The 19,253-nt window shown below is 39.1% G+C and overlaps 1 protein-coding gene across 4 annotated transcripts in view; it reads right to left on the bottom strand.

The window, feature by feature from the left end:
- Window positions 1-12,966: 12,966 nt before the first annotated feature.
- AP3S1 (adaptor related protein complex 3 subunit sigma 1) overlaps window positions 12,967-19,253 on the bottom strand; it is a 78,254-nt gene continuing 71,967 nt past the window's right edge. For 2 of the 4 annotated variants that reach the window (XM_032335399.1, XM_032335398.1), the window contains one exon: window positions 12,967-13,686. In XM_032335399.1, coding sequence (XP_032191290.1) covers window positions 13,558-13,686 — 129 coding nt within the window. In that variant the 3' untranslated portion in view covers window positions 12,967-13,557. The remainder of the gene's footprint in view (window positions 13,687-19,253) is intronic. The other 2 variants (XM_032335401.1, XM_032335400.1) reach the window with 1 other exon arrangement.

Genomic DNA, 19,253 nt, shown 5'->3' with positions numbered 1-19,253 from the left:
CTTTTATTTATTAAATTATTTATTTGGTCTTGCCTAGTTACTCTAGCTAGAACTTCCGGTACCATACTGAATAAGAATGGTGAGAGTGGGCATCCTTGCCTAGTTCTAGATCTTAGGGAACAAGCTTTTGATTTTTCTCCATTGACTGTAAGGGTTTCTTCGTCATACATGGCTTTTATGTATGTTATTTCTATACCCAATCTATTGAGGGTTTTTATTGTGAAAGAATATTGTATTTTGTCAAATGCTTTTTCTGCATCTATTGAGATGATCATGGGATTTTCATCTTTCATTCTATTAATGTGGTGTAAATCACTTATGGATTTGGGTATGTTGAACCCTCCTCACATCCTATGGACAAATCCCACTCAATCACGATGTATAATGTTCCTGGATTCAGTTTGCTAACATTTTGTTGAGAATTTTTGCATCTGTGTTCATCAGGGATACTGATCTATGGTTCCTACAGTTCTCTTTTCTGGTGGTATCCTTATCTGAGTTTGATAACCAGGATAATGCCGGCCTTGCCTAACAGGTTTATAAATGTCCCCTCCTCTTCAGTTTTTGGAAAGATTTCAAGAAGGACAGGCATTCATCCTTCTTCAACTATTTGCTGCTATTACCCAGGAAAGCTGTCTAGTCCTTTGCATTGGGAAGTTTTTGATTACTTATTCTATCTCTTTTACTTATTGGTCAGTTCATATTTTCTATTTCTTCCTGATTCAGTGTTGTGTGTTTCTAGGAATTTATCTAGGTTGTCTTACTTCTTGGCATATAATTGTTGATAGGAGTCTCCTATTGATGAAGTCCCAGAACCTAAGTCAGGTTCGGTGGGGTGAGGTTCGGAGCTGACGACTAAAGAAAGAATTCTTAAGACGTCGCTGGTGCAAACGGTGGCTTATTAAAGCACGGGGACAGGACCCGTGGGCAGGAAGAGCTGCTGCCCCGGGTTGTGAGGGTAGGCATGTTATATACCTTGCGGTTGGAGGAAGGTGAGGGGATGGGAGGTTTCAACAGAGTTTTCACATGTTAAGGAGGGCCTACAAGGTGCCGGGGGGAGGCCTTGCCCTTATGGCCTGATCAATGTCGTCTTTAGGTCAGGCATTAACATCAAGATAATTGGGAGACTCTTGGTGGGGTATTATGATCCTGCTATCATTTACATTCCCTTCTACCTCAGCCTTCTCCAGTTTATGGTGGGAGGGAGACATTAGGGCTTCAGGAACCAAGAGTTATTTGCCTCTGGAAATTTGTGCTATTGATTAGGTAACCTCCCTGTTTAGGTCTCTAGGACATCTGTAGAGCAAGGGAGATTCCTGTTCTGCAGGATTGCGATCCCTGCAAGTTAATTATTTATCGTTTTATGGCGGTCAGGGGTGCCTGAGGAATGCTACACATATGGAGGGGAGCAGGTGGAGAGGGGGTGCAAGGCACCAGCTTTTGCTTTGTCCTCAGCCAGCCTCCTGCTCCCTCATCACTATGATTCTGGATGTTTTTGCAGTTCAGTTGTAATGTGTCCTCTTTTGTTTCTGATTTGAGTGTTCTGTTTTTCCTTGGTTACTCTAACTAAAAGTTTGGACATTTTATCTCTTCAAAAATCCAACTCAGTTTTGTTGGTCTTCCCTATTGTTTTTTCTTTCCTCTACTTCACTTATTTCTTCCCATTTTAAAGATTTTAAAATCTTTTTTAAAAAAAAAGGGAGCCTGACTCGGCTCCATCCCACGACCCTGGAATCATGAACTGAGCTGAAGGCAGAGCTTAACCAGCTGAACCACCCAGGCCCTTCCTTCTCTGGTCTTCATTATTTCCTTCTTTCTACTAATTTTGGGCTTAATTCTTCTTTTTCTAGCTCATTGCGATGTAAATTAGGTTGTTTGAAACCTTTCTAATTTTTCAATGGATGCATTTCACACTGTGAACTTCCTTCTTTGAACTGCTTTTGCAGCATCCCATAGATTTGGGTATGTTGTGTTTCCATTTCCATTTGTTTTAAGACATTTTAAATTTTCCCTTTTTTTTTTTTTTTTTTTTTAATTTGACAGACAGAGATCACAAGTAGGCAGAGAGGCAGGCAGAGAGCAAGGCGGGGAAGCAGGCTCCCTGCTGAGGTACTTACTATTGCCATCTTATCTATTGCTTTTTGGTTGTTTTGTATACCATTGTTTATTTTTCCCTCTGTTTATGCCTATCTTTTGTTCATGGATGGATGTCTAATTAGTTACTGTTATGTAAATTGGTGATCTATTAGGTTCATGAATTTGAGTCTTTCCCCAGGTTTAGAAAGTTTTCAGCTATCATTTCTTTAAAAAAAATTTTTTTTAAGGATTTTATTTATTTGTCAGAGAGAGGAAGAGGGAAAGCACAACAGGGGGAGAGGCAGGCAGAGGGAGTGGGAGAAACAGGCTCCCCACTGAGCAGGGAGCCCAATACAGGACTCGATCTCAGGACCCTGGGATCATGACCTGAGCCGAAAGCAGACACTTAACCAACACACCCGGGTGTCCTTATTATCTCTTTATATAAACACTTTTTCTCCTTCCTCTCTTCTTCTGGCATCCCAGTTATTCTCATATTTGTCTTTTTGATTGAGTCCCATAGATCACTCAGGCTTTGTTCTTTTTTATTCCTTTTATTTTATTTTGTTTTATTCCTTTTATTCCTTTTCCTTTGTTCACTGATGAGTTGTTTCTAAATTTCTGTATTCTAACTCACTCATTCTACCTTCCAGCATGCCTCTGCTGCAGATGGTACCATATTCATCATCTCATTCATTGAATTTTCCAGCTCCAGACTTTGTTTGGTTCTTTCCTATAATTTCTCTCTTCGGTGAGAGGTCGGTTTAGTTGTTCAGGTGTTTAGCTGGGTTTCCCCCACCCCCCATTATCATTGAACTGAGTTTTCTTGTAGTTCACTGGATTTCTTCCAAACAACCACCCTGAATTCTTTCTTTACCCGTCAAATCACAATCTGCTGCAGCTATACACTAAGTTGTTGGGAAATTATTTATATCTCCTTGGGGTGACATATTTTCTTGATTTTTCATGTTCCTTACATTGCTGTTTTCCCCTTTGAAGCACACACCTTCCTAAATCTTTATCGCGAATTTCAGATGGGGTAGTGATCATTGGCCTGGCTAAAACTGGGTTTTCCTCAGCTTTTGAATGGTTTGACCTGGCTCCACTATCCCTGCTCCCTCTTGTGGCAGAATTCTTAAGCTTTTCCATCTTTTCTGATGCTTGTCACTCACCAAGCCCGCTGTAGGAAACCGCTCTTTTGTTTTCCGGAAGATGACTTTACAGTTCCAGTTTGTGGTGCCTCTCTTGACCACAGATCCATTTTTTCCTGAGAGCACTGTGAATACTGGACCTGTTTTCACGCCCCCTGACTTAGGAGCACTAACAAGGATCTAGCCACAGAGTCGGGGGGAGGTGTGGATGTAGCACTGGGGTGGAGGGGGTAAGCAGGATGCTCCAAAGGTTGCTTCACCAACTTCCTGGTGAAGTCCAGAAGCAGTCAGTAGGAACCGTGTCCCTTCAGTGTCCTTTGATACTCTTACCTGGTTCCTTCCATCTCTCCTCCCTCCCCCCACATGTGGATGTCCTGCCTCTGGGTGCTACTGGAGGGAAATGGGTTTCTTAGGCCATGACCTGCAAAACTGGGGCAGTGGGACACTCACTCACAGCTTTCTGTCTTCTCCTCCACAGGAGAGGCTGCCACACGTGACAGCTTAGCCCCATGCACTGTCACCCTGGGTGGCGAGGGCTATGGTGTAGCTTCTCCCTCTCCAGTGTGTACAAACTCATCCTTCCCGTTCCAAAGGTGTGCTGGAACCTCCCCACAAGCAGGCCGGAGTTCTACAAAATGTTTCTGGCCCCTGTGCATCTGAATAGGCTAGCACACTCCAGGTTTGGTTCCCCCCCCCCTTACTGGGGTAAACAGGGGTCCACAGGACCACCTTGGATCCACAGCATTTTCCAGGTGTTGGTCCATTTATGGAAGCATGGGTGGGTACAAGTCATCCCTTGGTGTAGGGTGCTGGGTCCAGTAGCACCCAGTGAGGCACTTTTGTTCATGTTTAAATTTCTAATTTGTTGTTTAAAAAAGTGTTGGGGTGGGGGGCTGGAGGGGGGAGCAGGAGAATGAGGAGGAACATCCTACCCATCCAGGATGCTGACATCTCCCCCCATCAATTTTTAGGGAGCAACCTATTAAAGGTAGTGCTGACACAGAAATAATATCCAAATTCTATGTTACTGCATGGGCGGGGGCCTAATAGCTACCCTTACCTCTTCTTCACCTGCAATAATCAATTTCTCTCTTCCATTTGATATCTCCCCCTCTGTCTCCACATCCCTCCCCATAATATATTTTCACATCTAGTTTTGGAGTTGCATTGAGTGAGCCATGCTGTCAGCAGCTGGAAAGCCAGCAGCAGGGTCCTAATGAAAGCGGACAGTCTCCCAAAACAGCCGTGGTTTTCACTAGATGAGGTATGACAGCTCTTACTTCTGGTGCTCCGAAAGGCTTTTTTGGTCAGATGTTAATGAGCTGTGGACATGGGACTCTTTTCTTTGCCCACTGGTTGTTTAATATGAGGATATGAGGAATGATTGGAGGCAGCTATAGATTAAAGCTTAAAAGACTCTTGCAGAAGGGTTTCCTTTTTGGGAACCAACAAGACCTCTATGTCCATAGAGCCTAGAGTTGTGAGAAGAGGAAGCAGAAATCCCCCTGGTGGGTCACTGGGAATGCTATGCTTACTTCTACCCCTTGGTACCTGGACCCATGCAGTACACCTATTGAGAGCAGAGTTACCATATAATGATTGTTGATTTAGAGTATACGTTACATCCTGAAGGACATTGTCCTGTCTTTGCGGGGTTATCATGTCCAACCTTGTTGCCACAGGTGTGCCTTTAGGAAAAAAAAAAAGCGCTATTCCATCATTCTATCAGTCCAGTAGCTTCTGAGTTTGACAGCAAATGACAGGATCGGTCCATCTCATTGCCTCCTTTGCTGTATGGTGGATTCTTGTATATGTGGAATCCAAAGTAATGGATCAACCAAACCCCTTGTGAGTCCTTAGATAGTGATGTTGGTTGAGGCCATGGGGCTGAGAAAGGTAAACTCATACTCAGAATATGTGATAATTCTAGTCAGCATTAATTCACTCTGTTTTCCAAGATGGAAGGGGTCACAAGTCACTTGCCACCAAGTGGCTACCTGGTTTCCACAAAGGAAGGTGCAGTTATCAGGGGCTCAGTGTTGGTCTGTTAATGGCAGAACACCTGACACAAAAGGTAGCTAAATCAGCCTTGGTGAGAACCTCCGCCTTCCCACTACTCTGTTCAAACTTCCATGGTACCAACACTGTAGTGGCCAGGATCAGAAACACACTGACACTCTGCTGAGTCATTCTGTTTGGTAGTAGAGTGTCTCTTCTGTGATGGATGATCTCTGATAGATAACGCACGATCTACAGTCTTCATGTTTTCATGCTCATTCCTATGGATCTAGTCACATGGCTTTTCCCCAAATGTCCTCATCCTTCATCTTCCAAGCTTTATCTTTTCAGGCCTTTGGCTAATCAGTCAAACCATCAGCTACTGCCTATGAATCCTTAGGCCACTTTTCACACAATGGATGTCCATGTATACAACCCAAAGCTCTGTGCACGGGAAAGATTTCTCTTCACCATTATCTTTCCGGGGAGCTAAAGGAGAAGCACTGGTCAATAGCAGAAAATGAAATTGGGGCGAGGGCTTGTGCAGCTCCTCTCTGCCGTCTGGCCCCATCCTTTCCCATGGACCACTTGCATCTTCCTACACGTCGTTGCCAGACCCACCTAATTTAATGAATCTGTGGGTCTGGCAGATCCTACTTCCAATCTGGATGTATGATCATTTCCTAGATCAGATGCTTATCTCAACCAGGGCCCAGTAGCATTCAAGAACTGTGTTTCAGGGGCGCCTGGGTGGCTCAGTGGGTTAAGCCTCTGCCTTCGGCTCAGGTCATGATCTCAGGGTCCGGGATGGAGTCCTGTGGCTCTCTGCTCAGCAGGGGGCCTGCTTCCCTTCCTCTCTCTCTGCCTGCCTCTCTGCCTACTTGTGATCTCTCTCTGTCAAATAAATAAAATCTTAAAAAAAAAAAAAAGAACTGTGTTTGAACAGATGTGTAATTTTGCACTGCAGGAGACAAGGTATGGTTGCCGGACAAGGTATGGGATTTTATTGCAGGATCTTATCATCCTCATTGTTATCAGGAAGTTTATGTTGTAATTCTCTAGCTGGGTCATGTCACAGACTCACAAGCCATCTTTCTCCATCACTGACACCTCCTATATCATTGGGTCTGTCAGGCAGTGTGGTCCAAGAGGAAAGTTCACTTGTACTGCAACCTGGAGCTATGGCAGATCCCTCTTCTGTTCTGGGCCTCACTCAAAGCTAGCTCTTTGTGTAACTGGACAGAACAATATTCCCAGTGTGAAATATGCTTCCTCCACAGGCTGAAAGGTCTACCAATCTCTCTGGTTGGTAGAATGGGGGAGTTGTGAAGTACTTATGGACTTTGAAAGGGATATCCGGAAATATCCTAACTCACTGGATCCCTAAAAATGTTCCTGATTATGGTGGGCCCCTGATTCTTCATAGGCCACATCTATCACCATCCAGGGCACGTATCTTCAAGGCCTTTGATGTGCTTGCAACTCCCTGTTCATCCAGCTCAAGTAACACCATGTTATCGGTATATGAACCAATGTGGTATTAGGTCAGCTGATGATCCAGACCCTTCGTGACTGTATTATTATTGAGGGCAGCTGAGCTAACAACATTCATGGTACGCTGTTATGCCCCCATAACATCAACTTTCTGTCCCTCCTAACAGGGGTGGAAAAAAAAGGCATTTACCAGATCAGTGGGCCTTGTTAACCTTCCCAAACAAGGATACCACATCAGGCACAGCAGCTACAATGGGAGCTACAACTTGGGTCAAGTTGTAGATCATCCTCCAAGATCCATTTGTAGAGAACAGACTAGACGATTCAGGGGATACGCAATGGAGACCACCATTCTTGCACCATTTAGGGTCTTCAAGTGTGGTGCCTAAACTTTCTCATCTACCCAAGATGTAATATTGTGATTTACTTCCTATCTTGGCTGAGAGTATAGAGGCAATTTCAAGGCTTCCCTGGAGACTTCCTTTCTATAGTAGCTCTTATTCCACAGACTAAGGAACCACTTGCAGTATTTTTTCCCCAAACACTGAGTCGATGCCAGTTAGATATATTCAGGGATGGGGAAAATGACTGCCAGGTGGGTCTTTGAACCCCGTGGATGAGGAGCTAGACCTGGGCCAGGACTGAATTTATTATCTAGCCCCATACGACCCTGCTGTAATGCGGGCAAGGGCACATGGTGTCTGATTCCTAGATATCATTGTCACTTTGGAAACTGTGCCTGATACTACTCAGAATATTGGGTATTTTTCCATTTCCCAATGTATGGTTACCACTAAGTCCCTTTGGGGAAGCATACCATAGGCACATGCCATGGTAAGCAGGTCCCTCCCTCCTGGAGATTTGGTATTTGTCAATGAGTGAGATCTGGGTCTGAGAACTGGCTCAGGGTCGAATCTGGATAAGAGTTCATGGCCTTTTTTTTTTTTTTTTTTTAAAGATTTTATTTATTTATTTGACAGAGAGATCACAAGTAGGCAGAGAGGCAGAGAAAGAGAAGGAGAAGCAGACTCCTTGCTGAGCAGAGAGCCCGATATGGCGCTCAATCCCAGGACCCTGAGATCATAACCTGAGCCGAAGGCAAAGGCTTAACCCACTGAGCCACCCAGGTGCCCCGGTTCATGGCTTTTTATTGTGGTGGGTGCTCTTGGCCTCCTGATCATCCATTTTAAAAAATTTCTTTTGACTATATAGATTGGCCCTTACAAGCCAACCATCTATCTTGTACCTACTGAAGCTGTGTTCCCTTAACCATCTCTGCAGACAGATGGAACTGCTCTCTGCAAATCAGGACCTTTGGCTGTCAGCTACCCTGGCCTTGTAGTTCATTAAGATAATTTAACCAGATTGCTCCTGACAGTTAAGTGCCATAATATGGATCTATTAATGCAGGATCTCATCATCCTCATTGTTACCAGGGCTCAACTCTGTAACAGCTATTTCCTACCACCAGCCCTGGCTTTCAGAAGACAGCCTGTACTGAGCTTCTAAATGATGCCGTTCCTTTAAATAGAACATTCCTTGCTGCTTGGATATATGAAGGAATCTCTGTGTTGTCTTATATTACACAGTATTATTGAGTCTAATGTACACATGCCCTTGAGCTTCTTGGATCCCTCCTTCCCCATGTCTGCCTTGGAAGTTCTGTGATACTTAGCTGGGCCAAGCTAAGTGGCTAAGGCTTCTAAGAACTACCCTAGCTGTGTATCAGTGCTGTCTCCCTTTTATCATTGGAAAATCTTTTATCATTGGAAAGTACTTACATATAAATAAACTCTCTCTCATCCAACTTTATGTTCTTTCCCCCTTGACCCAGAATCCTCAGCATCCAGGCTCATATGTACTCTCTCGGCTCCTCTTGAGTTTATTTGGGTGAGGTTCTACGGCAACTCTGGCAGGCCCAGCACCTGACTGAGTCGTGCGTTGGGTCTTCTTCACTCTAGTTATTGGCTTAGTGTAGAGCAGGTGAGGCAATCCTGAGTGGGTACATGTTATCCTGGGATGCAGAAGTTAACGCATCGTCTTCAACAAGGGAAACGAAGGCAGTGAGTGGAAACTTAACAGGAAGAAGGGGGCTACTTCTGCAGGTCCAAATCCAAGAGTTTTGGGTGCATGAACCCAGATGTCCTCATCTCAAGTTTCAGGTCCTCCTTCTTTCCTACTGTGTCTCTGACCTTGGCTTAGCAGATATGATGGTGCTGGAATCCAATCTTCTCTTGAGCTCTGCCAATCTTAAATGCCAATCTGCCATGGTCCTCAGCACCTTCCATCTTCCAGCTGCATGAGATGAGAGGCTTTATAGGCTGTCAAGGAGGCCCTCTGGCTTTTCATACATAGCCTTTAATTGGCGATTAATCACCTTCAGCATTTCTCGAATGCACTGACTGCCCCCAACAACCAACATCCAATTCCATACTCTTTGTAATTCTACTTCTCTTGAACTTCTCCGAGGCCTCAGACATTGACCCTACCAGAGCATTCCCAGTATCCCATTCCAGTTAAGCATCGATGAAAGTTTCAACATTACATTGCCACGGTGGTGGTCCATGCTCCGTGTTCCACCGGTAACGGGATCCTCCATTGGCAACCTACCAGTGCATGATCTGGCTCCAAAGTCTCATGGCAGAATCTGCTTCCTGAGACCATTCTTGGCTATTGCTGCCTTAGATGGGCTTCCCTGGACAGACAGACTGAGACAGAGATTGGCATGCAAGACATCCACCATGGTATGCCATCGGACTCAAAACCTGTGTCTGTTGGCAGTACGATGAGGCAGACAAAAAAAAAAGTAGCAGTGCAGTCACGACAAAGGCCTCAGCTGTCCTCATGGGTAGCACTGGAGCTGGGATGACCTTTCAGAGTTGTCCCGCCTTAGGCGAGGGGGCTGGGCTTTTATAACCTGGATGTAGGATGTGTTTGGAAAAGAGTCGGGACTTAGGTGAATGAACAGTCTTCAGTTGATGGATATTCAAATAGCAACTCCGCTGAGTGTGCTCAGCCACCAACTCTGCCAGCAGCTGAGGGAATGCGTGCTTCAGTCCTAAAGGATGCACCCAAGAACCTTCTGAGAAGTCTAGTTTCTATTCCCAAATTTCTGCCCTGTTTCCTCCCTCTCAGGGGTGCCCAGACATTTGCTTAAACATCGTGGATGTTCCTGTGAGGGTTTTTAGTTGAAATGAACATTTAAGTCAGTATACTGAGTAAAGCAGAGAGCTCTCCCCAGTGTGGGTGGGCCTCACCCAATCAGTCAAAGACACAAATCAAATAAAAAGGCTGACCCTCACCCAAGTAAGAGAGAATTCCTCCTGCATGTCTTCAAACTGGGACACTGGCTTTTTCCTCCCTTCAGAATCGAACTGACTTCTATAAGAAATCTCTCGTGTTATTTTAAAAATATCACCAACACCATGATTTTATTTAAGGAGATTTATTAAAAGCAATTGGCCCACATGATTACGAAGGCTGACAAGCCCCAAGATCCACAGAGTGAGTCAGCAATCTGAGATTTAAGAGAGCCGAAGATGAAGTTCCAGTCCAAGTCTAGGGGCCTGAGAGCCAGGAGAGCCGAATGGTGTAATTCCAGTCTAAAGGTTGGCAGGCCTAAGACCCGGGATAAATTGATGTGTCAGTTTTTCTGAAGGCAGGAAAAAGCTGATATTCCAATTTGAAGACAGGTAGAAGGAAATCTCTCTTATTTGGATGTGAATCTGCCCCTTTATTCTATTTAGGCCTTCAACGGGCTGGACAAGGCCCACCTGCATTAGGAAGAACAATCCCCTTTACTCAGCCTATTGATTTAAAGGCTGTTAATCTTACTATACAGTAAGTTTCCGATGTACAATGGTACAACTTACAAATTTTCAACTTTATGATGGTGTGAAAGCAGTATGCATTCAGTAGCAACTGTACTTCCAGTTTTGAATGTTTATCTTTCCCCTAGCTAGCAATATGCAGTACAATACTCTCTTGTGTATCTGGGTAGGCAGCAGTGAGCCCAAGCTCCCAGTCGGCCATGCAATCACCAAAGTAAACCAACACATTTAGGACCGTTCTATCCATATAACCATCCTGTCTTTCACACTCAGTGTTCAAGAAACTACATGAGACATTCAACAGTTTATTATAAAATTAGCTTTGTGTGATCTAATTTTGCCCAACTTTGAACTAACATAACTAATATGACGTTGAGCACGTTTAAGGTAGGGTAGGCTAAGCTTTGATGTTCAGTAGGTTAGGTTTAACAAATGCATTTCTGACTTAGGATATTGTCAGCTCCTGACTGGCTTATTGAGGAAGATCTATGAATATACAGTCATCCTATTGGCTATTTCTCTAGAGAAAACCTCAACTACTAATATAATACCGTATGTATGTTTTTCCATCTTGCTGTTTTCACTTAACAGTGTATTCTAGGGAATCAATCTGTAGCAATGTACACAGCTGTTTCTCATTTGGATAATTCCATAAGATTCCATATTGTGGATGTAAACTAGCTTTCCAACCAATCTCCTTCCAAAGGACATCTGGGCCATTCCAGTCTTTTGCTATGATTAGTATGATAGTTACCACAGTTTTACCAGTTCCTTACTGGTAGGTATTGAAGGTATCTTCAGTTTATAATTTTTTGCTTTATAAAAAACTGATGCAATAAATACCTTCGTGTATACAGAAACCAAGGATGCTAGAAGACTAGAGTCCCGAGAGTGGGTCATGGGTATATGTAAAATGTGTATTTTTATTTTTAAAAATTTTCACAAAGTCGGGGTGTCTCAGTGTCTCAGTTGGTTGCTTTCCGACTCAGGTCATGACCTCATAGGTCATGAGATCGAAGCCCTACTGGGGTCCATGCTCAGTGCAAAATCTGCTTGGGACTCTTTCCCTTTTCCTCTCCCCCCTTCCCTACTCCTCCCTGCACTCATGTGCTCTCTCTCCCTCAAGAATAAATCAATCTTAAAAAAAACTTTTTTTCACAAAGCTTGGCATATGCTTACAAAAAAAATGTTAACAATATATTACATTCCCACCAGCAATGACAGTTCTCATTCCTCATAACCTCTTCAGCATTGGATGTTGTCACCTGTCCTAATTTTTCTTATATGATGAGTGAAAGTAAAATCTAATTGTCCTTTTAACTTGCATTTCTGACTACTCATAAAATTAAGCATCTCTACCTATTCCTTGGTTAGTAAGAAATAAGTAAGATGACTTGCCTCTTCTCACCATTTGTACAATGTTTTGTTTTTCTTACTAGAATACAATGGGAGATGAAATCCTTTTGATTATTTCCTGAGGTAAAACTAGTAGCTGGCCCAGAAGTTTACCTAATTTTACCTAATTTTGGCACATCCTAATCAAGCCTGAACTTAATCTCTCACAATTTTTCCCCCAAAACAAAGGGAAAAGAAAAAGGGCAGGGGGAGATCCTGCCAGGCACTATGTGGGGTACTGTTTATAGCTCCCTGAGAGATGGCACAGTAGGCATTTAAAACATATTTATCAAATGATCGAAGACCAGATCAAATTATAAATTCAGGTTGACCACCTGAATGTTCTGCTTTGCAGAACTTTCACACATCTCTGAACTGATAGAAATCCTAAACAATCGCAGACTGAATATCGATGGCCTCAAAAGAAACTCAGCATTAGATAAATATTATTTAGAAAAAATAAAGTGACTTTTCTTACATCCCAGAGCTCATGAAGTAAAATTCATACATGTCACAAATCTAAGGAAATGTGCCAAATAGAACACGTGGGGAGGACTAAAGCTGTAAAACAACAATAACAAAATACCACTTTGGTCTAACTGGAAGAGGAACTCCATTCATGGTTCAGAAGATAAGACCAAATAAGAAAATGTGGGACAATAATGGGAAATCAGAATAGGAGAGTGTTAAAACTTAAGAAAATGCTTTAGCTTCAATTTTGGGATAGAATAGTCAGGTGGAGCCCCATAGGGTTTTGTGTTCAAAAGTAACTAGGTATTTGCCAAAATTATTTTTCATCAACTCAGCAAGAAGGGACCAGATGAAAAATTTACACCTATCTGTATAAAGTAGGTTTTGTGATTTCTCAATATGGATTTTAGAAAAAGATTTGTCATCTCCAACTACACAACGTATTACCCCATACATACCTCTTGACTTGTGAAATAACTGATTTTTAGAATAATTAGTGAGTTTTTGAATATTAAAAAGGTATGAATTAAATAAATCAACACCAACAGCTGTTTAACAGTGATAAAATATACTTTTATTTACTTTGTTGAGTTAGAGGGTTGTAAAAAAATTATTGCTAAAGTAGATATCAGGCAAACAGAAAGGTGCTTTAGAAGTCCAGTTACCTTGGAGTTTATTTAAACTAAGAGGAAAAGGTCATAATGTTTTCATGCAATACATACTTGGTTCTTTAAATAACCATTGTGACAAATAACAGAAAGAATTATGGAATGCTGCACTTGTGATCCATACAAAACACCAACATTTTGGATTGTACATAATTTAAAGAAACGTCTCAAACACTTTTTGAAATACTGTAGTAGCCAATACACAGAGGCATGCCGTAGGTGGGCACAGGAATGCAGTTTATAAAAGAAAGAGAAACATCACACTGGAACTACTCAATTTCTTCAAAATCACTGAGCAAGAAAAGCAACATTGAACTTCCATACCGATTTTACACAACTTTTATACAGTACCTTGACTTAAATCCAAGAGCAAAAGTTAAGACTCTCCTCCTCTATTTTTTGGTAAACAACTGCATGGTAAACTTAGATGACTTTTCCCCCTGGATTTTACCTGGGAGTGGCCTTTTTAATTTTTTATTTAAAAGAGGGCAGGTTTGGCACTTTTATACTGATGTCACCAATGTTAATATTTCTTGGGATCTCAGGAAGATTCATATTCTTTACAGCTGATACAGCACGGGCTGGAGCTCCCGCTAAGCCAGCCTGTATACAGAAGCAAATAAAAGAAAAAGAAAATGTACAACTCAGGTGTAGCTCATCAAAAAACACTAAAAATGGAGGACAATGATAAAAGATTCATATAACAAGCTTAGAGACCAGATGGTAGTTTGAATTGGTATGGGATGGTTACTTTGAAACTCTAATCTATAAAGAGAAAACAGTTGACACATTAAAAAATACAGTGAATACATGCAATGATAAGAACGTAAAAATTTCGATACAAATTAGCCTGCACTACTTAGACATCACATCCACTATTCAAATGACAAAAACCAGGTCTTCCCCTGCACCGTGGCTTACTGACTTATGATATAAGCATGAAGCATATTTTACATCAGTTTCCTTTTAAACATCTCTTGCAATAATCATGATAGATTTGGGGTTTGTTTTGTTTTGCTTTGCTTTTAAAACAGCATTTATCATCAAAATGTGGTATAAAATAAAAACTTAAAGTAACAGATCATACTTGTCTAGTTTCTTTACTTAGGGCCAAACCCTTAAAGCATTTCAAAAGAACAAATTTTTTTTAAAAATTATTTTAATTGCGGAGGCTCTTCTCAATTTTTCTATGGAAGTTCTAGAACACTGAAGAAAAAAAAAAATCAGGCTTTTAAAGTAAAGCCTCAGTCTAAAGAGAACAGTTCTGCCTAAAAATGAAACTGCAACCGGAAGACTTTTCCAACCTTTGATGAGTTAGAAAAAAATACAATGATTAAAAATACTTTGTCACATAAAGTAGATCCAACAACATAGGTTCAGTTTACAATATACAAATTTGGAGAAAGAACAGCATAAATGCAAAAGGTATTATTTATGTAAATAAATGAATTTAAAAACATCTAGTAGCATTAGTGTACAGTATTTCACTTTTACCTTAGGGAAATTTATAATTTGTGAAATAATTTTGAAAGAAAATATGCTTAGAAGAAAAATGCATATATATCATCTTTTTCAAATAGCTTCAACAGTCTTGATACTTTTATGGTTTAAGTTAGATTTAGATTTCATCAATTTTTATTCAGGTGACACAATCAAGGCAACATACATCTGAATTCAGTGGCATACATCATCTTGACAAAAGCAGACAATTAGGTAACAAAAACAAATCTTCCATATATGAGACAACGTCTGTGTAATTAGAATTACTAGTTTTAATGTCCCTTTTGAAATTTTAGGGTTTTTTTCTCTTATGTAATCCTACCTCTTTTGTTAATCAAAATAATAATAATAATAAAGCTGTTACCTGAGAAAAATCTTGACTGATACAAAATAGGCCAGTGTAAACTATTTGCTGAATAAAGGATACAAACATTGTTAAGCAATGAAATAAAAGCCACGGATTATCAACTCAGAATTGGAAATAATAGAAAAAATCAGTAAAATAGTATTAATAATAGCTATGGTCCACACAGGCAATGATATAAATGAAACACTCCATATCCAATTAAAGAATGAGTAGGGCTGGAGCATTCAATTTTTATGATTTAATGGAAGTAAGTTGTTTTTGACTGACCCCTACATTTATACCTACCTGAAGCAATGCAGTTGTTTTTATACCCCCCAAAGATGTTGGAGATACGAATAAATATTGTTTAGAGTAACATGACTCATAATGAAAAGGGTCTTTAATCTGATTATTTCAAGTTCAATGTAGTCCAGCTACCAAAATTTGGAATGGTTTAGGATCAAAGAAGGATCCAGTTCAAAGAAGTTTACTATCTTGTCAAGGCTCTCTTCCTTTTACCCAAAAGTATGTTGTTGGCCAAAGAATAAATTATTTTACAAACTTATAGATATCCTGGAGCTAGTATCAGTTTTCCAGGTAAAAGGATTTTGTAATTTTTCTAATTAAAAAACCAATTTGCCACTATTTTTATTTGGGTGTGAGTAGACTATCTAAAAAAACTACTAATAAGATATTTGAGTACAAATATTTTAACAGGCATGAATGATCAGAGGATTTTTATTATTGAGATAGAGACAGAGAGAGAGAAGGTAGATAGGTGTGTATGTTTTACTGGATGCTATGATTTTACTTTTATAAACAGTAAAAATAATTTTTTAAGTATTAAATGTCATTGACAAGCTTTCTTTTCCATAAGACCCTGTACCATGAACAGCTAACTTAACTTGAGCAAAGAAAATGAAAACAAAAATGCATCCTGTAAAATTTCTTTAGATTAAGCCGTTTCTTTGTGACCAAAGATGGTGTCGACTGTTGGCTGCTAATGAGAATACATAAAGTCAATATAGCAATTGATTTAAATAGCATATATGTGCCAAGTTCTTATAATGTAAAACAAAAAGAAGTTTCTAAGTACAACAAACTACAATTCCTCTAAACATAAGCAGCAAGCCATACACATGCAAAGGATGGCAACTATTCAGAACACGCAAATGAATTAAGAGAATCAAATTATTTCTCAAGCATGTTCAATACTTTTGTGTAATATGTCATGAATTTAAATGGTAGGGAATAAAAAAATTGTAATGTGCAACTTCAATTTTTAATTAAACTAACATTTTAAGAAATCAGATTTTGCAGACTATAAAATATAAAAAATATAAAAAGAACTGTTGATCAGTAAGTAGATGCTAAACTGAGCTATCTATATATAAAAACTTGTGGCTTAAAAATAAAAGATGTCTCAAGTAGTCAACACCAGAACTGCTATAAAACAAATTTCATTTTTAGACTTTCATGAAAATGAAGTCTGAAACATTTTTATGAAAGAATAAAATGTAAAAGAGGTAATTTGCCATTAGGAGGTCAGTGTGCCAAGAGAGAAGTATAAAGTAATTTTTGTCTTAGTTATGATTTTTTTCAGTAAGATATATTCAAAGCAACAAGATAACTTTTACTAATTCATTTTTTTTGAACACTAAAATTTACAGAAATTAAGCTTACCTGACTTGTTAGTCGTATGTACAATTTAAAATGTAAAATTAAGATATTTCTGACAGTACAACAAAGCTCTTAAAGATTTAAGATTACACAGTTGACACAAAGCAGAAATAAAAAGAATGAAACCCTACTGGAGAAATAACTTGTTTCCATCTATGTTATTATACTCGAGCACCACCAAACTGCAGCAACTCCACTAACAAAAATAAATATATGAATCCAAAGCAGTTAAGAGTATGAATTGGATGAAAGAATGAAGTACAGTATATAAAAGAATGGCCATGTTTTCTCTCCCATGAAATTAAATAAATTAACAGAATTAAGAGAAAGAAAACAAAATGAAGTCTGCAAGTATACCAAAATGAGGCCAAACAGATAGAAGACTTATACAGACATACTCTCGGAAATTTCAAGCACTTGAATCACAAAGATAGTAATGGATGGATATGATTTGTTTTTGATTTTGTTTTTAAATTGCCAGACCCAAAAATAAACAAAATATGTGCAAGCAAAAGTGAAAAAGCAGCACTACTAAAATATATTACGAAGAATCGGAAGGCTCCCTTTTCCTCATGCAATAAGCAATTAACTTTCTTGAAGGAAAAAGGAAAGAATCTAGATATTTATTTCATCTAAGACATAAAATACCATCCTACCATCTTAAAATATTTTTTCAAGCTTGAAATACAGAGTAAGATGGTAGTGGGAATGGTCTGTACATACTAAAACCTCTACCCACCCCTCCTGCTGGAAGTTGCTATGCACATTCATAATCTTGACCTAACAGCAAAGTGAAAGAACATCAACATTAATAAACACAGTATTAAATGGTTTCAGACTCAAAATCATTAACAAAATAATGGCAGTTTCTGAATGCATGTTTTGAGCAAAACAGTAAATTCAATTATTTTAACTTCTGAATGCAAGGCAGAGTAACTTTTAATCTCGGAATCTGTAAAAGGCTTGCTCTTTAAGGGCAGTGCTTTAATACTCCAATTATAAACAAACGGGTTAGAAATGCTCGTGACAACCCTCTAGGAACAACTGTAACATTTTATAAAAATTTTTATCAAAATTAGAATATTTAAAAATTTTAAAACCTTCCAAATTATACAATCCAGTTAATATAATCTTCAGTTATAGTTTTAATTTCCAGTACAGCACTTGCCTGTGCAAAATAAATATAGCAGACTAATAATGCCCAATTCATGGATTTAACGTAACTAATTCCAATCATTACACATGAATGCAGGGGTCCTCACCATAATTCTGGAGAAGAACAGAGTGAACTGAATGTCAAGGTAAAAAGCTGAACCAATTCACAAGCTGACTGGCCAGCATCATTGTATTAGGGCCACTTTTCTTGTTCTCTAAGCTCTTTGAAAATAGATATTGATTTAAAAAAAAAAAAAGAAAGAAAGCTAATTACTAGTTCTAGTGATGGAAGTTAAAGACCCAAATGGTTCTTTGCTAAAAAATGACAATTTAACATAAACTAAAGACCAGAACACAGAAATTGGCAGTGATTTGGGTCAGTGGAATAAAGGAGACAATTATGTATTTTCTATTCTGGGGATAAAGTTACAGAGATCTAAGGACCAAAAGTGGTATTCCCGGCTTCACGATAGTGCCTACCATCTTGGGATAAGAAATTAAAAAGCCACCTGTATGTTGCCACTTCTCAAACACATCCAGAAAGTAATACTTAAATGGCTAAAAAAGCAATGCCAAATTCTCAGTGGCACTTTTCTAATTAGTAAAGTGGATAATCTAACTTGTTGAATTTACAGATTTTTTTTTTCCCTCTTTGGGACTCAATAAAGTATTTTCATTTTGAAATTTTTAAATGGAGGCCTATGAACTTTTTCATTTTTCATCTTTGTATGGCTTTCAACAACAACAAAAAAAGCTGTTCGTTAGCATTTAGATTGAAATTAAAAAAATAAAAACAATTTACACAGTTAACTTAGGGTGTGAAAAAAATGCATAGGAAATGCCAGAGAAAATTTAGTTTTATAAAGCTATGAGTCTATTAAAAACATTTTCAAAATGAGGCAATATGCTTTGTAAAAATGTCCAATAACAATATTTTACTGAGTCTTAATTATTACAGTGTTTAGATGTCAGAAGGTTGCTTCCCTGGAAATCCATTTTATTTTGGTCAAAATATTTAATTCCAATTTTTAGAACATTTAATTTTTAGAACCTTTAATTCAATTTTGGAAGATTTGTTATCTTATACTTTTTCTTGGCCACTTTTAATACGGAACTGAAAACCATTATGTTAAGACTTTGGAACTGAAAACCATTATGTGGGGAAAAGTACTATTTAAAAGTCACTATTCTAAACCTTCATTGCTTTTCACTTTGTATGCAAAACTCTAAAGGTTCAGCTTTTGGTTTTCAAATTCACAGCTTCCAAACCCCAGCAGGCAATTTTATGTTAGAATCCTAATTTAGAAAGATTGGGGGGGGGCCTCTCTGTGAGAGTTAAATTAATTCCACCATATTACTTTTGAAATACACTCTACATCTTTATATACAAAGTAAACTGTCATTTCTACAAATGTAATATGTCAATTAAATGACAATGTTTTAAAAAAAAGAACAAAAAAACTTTCCTTTTACAATGCAGGCAGACAAA

The sequence above is a fragment of the Mustela erminea genome, chromosome 3 (assembly GCF_009829155.1).
Source record: "Mustela erminea isolate mMusErm1 chromosome 3, mMusErm1.Pri, whole genome shotgun sequence".
Lineage (NCBI taxonomy): Eukaryota > Metazoa > Chordata > Mammalia > Carnivora > Mustelidae > Mustela > Mustela erminea.
Note: the sequence above shows the minus strand (reverse complement) of the source record. Positions and strands in the feature narration are given on the sequence as shown.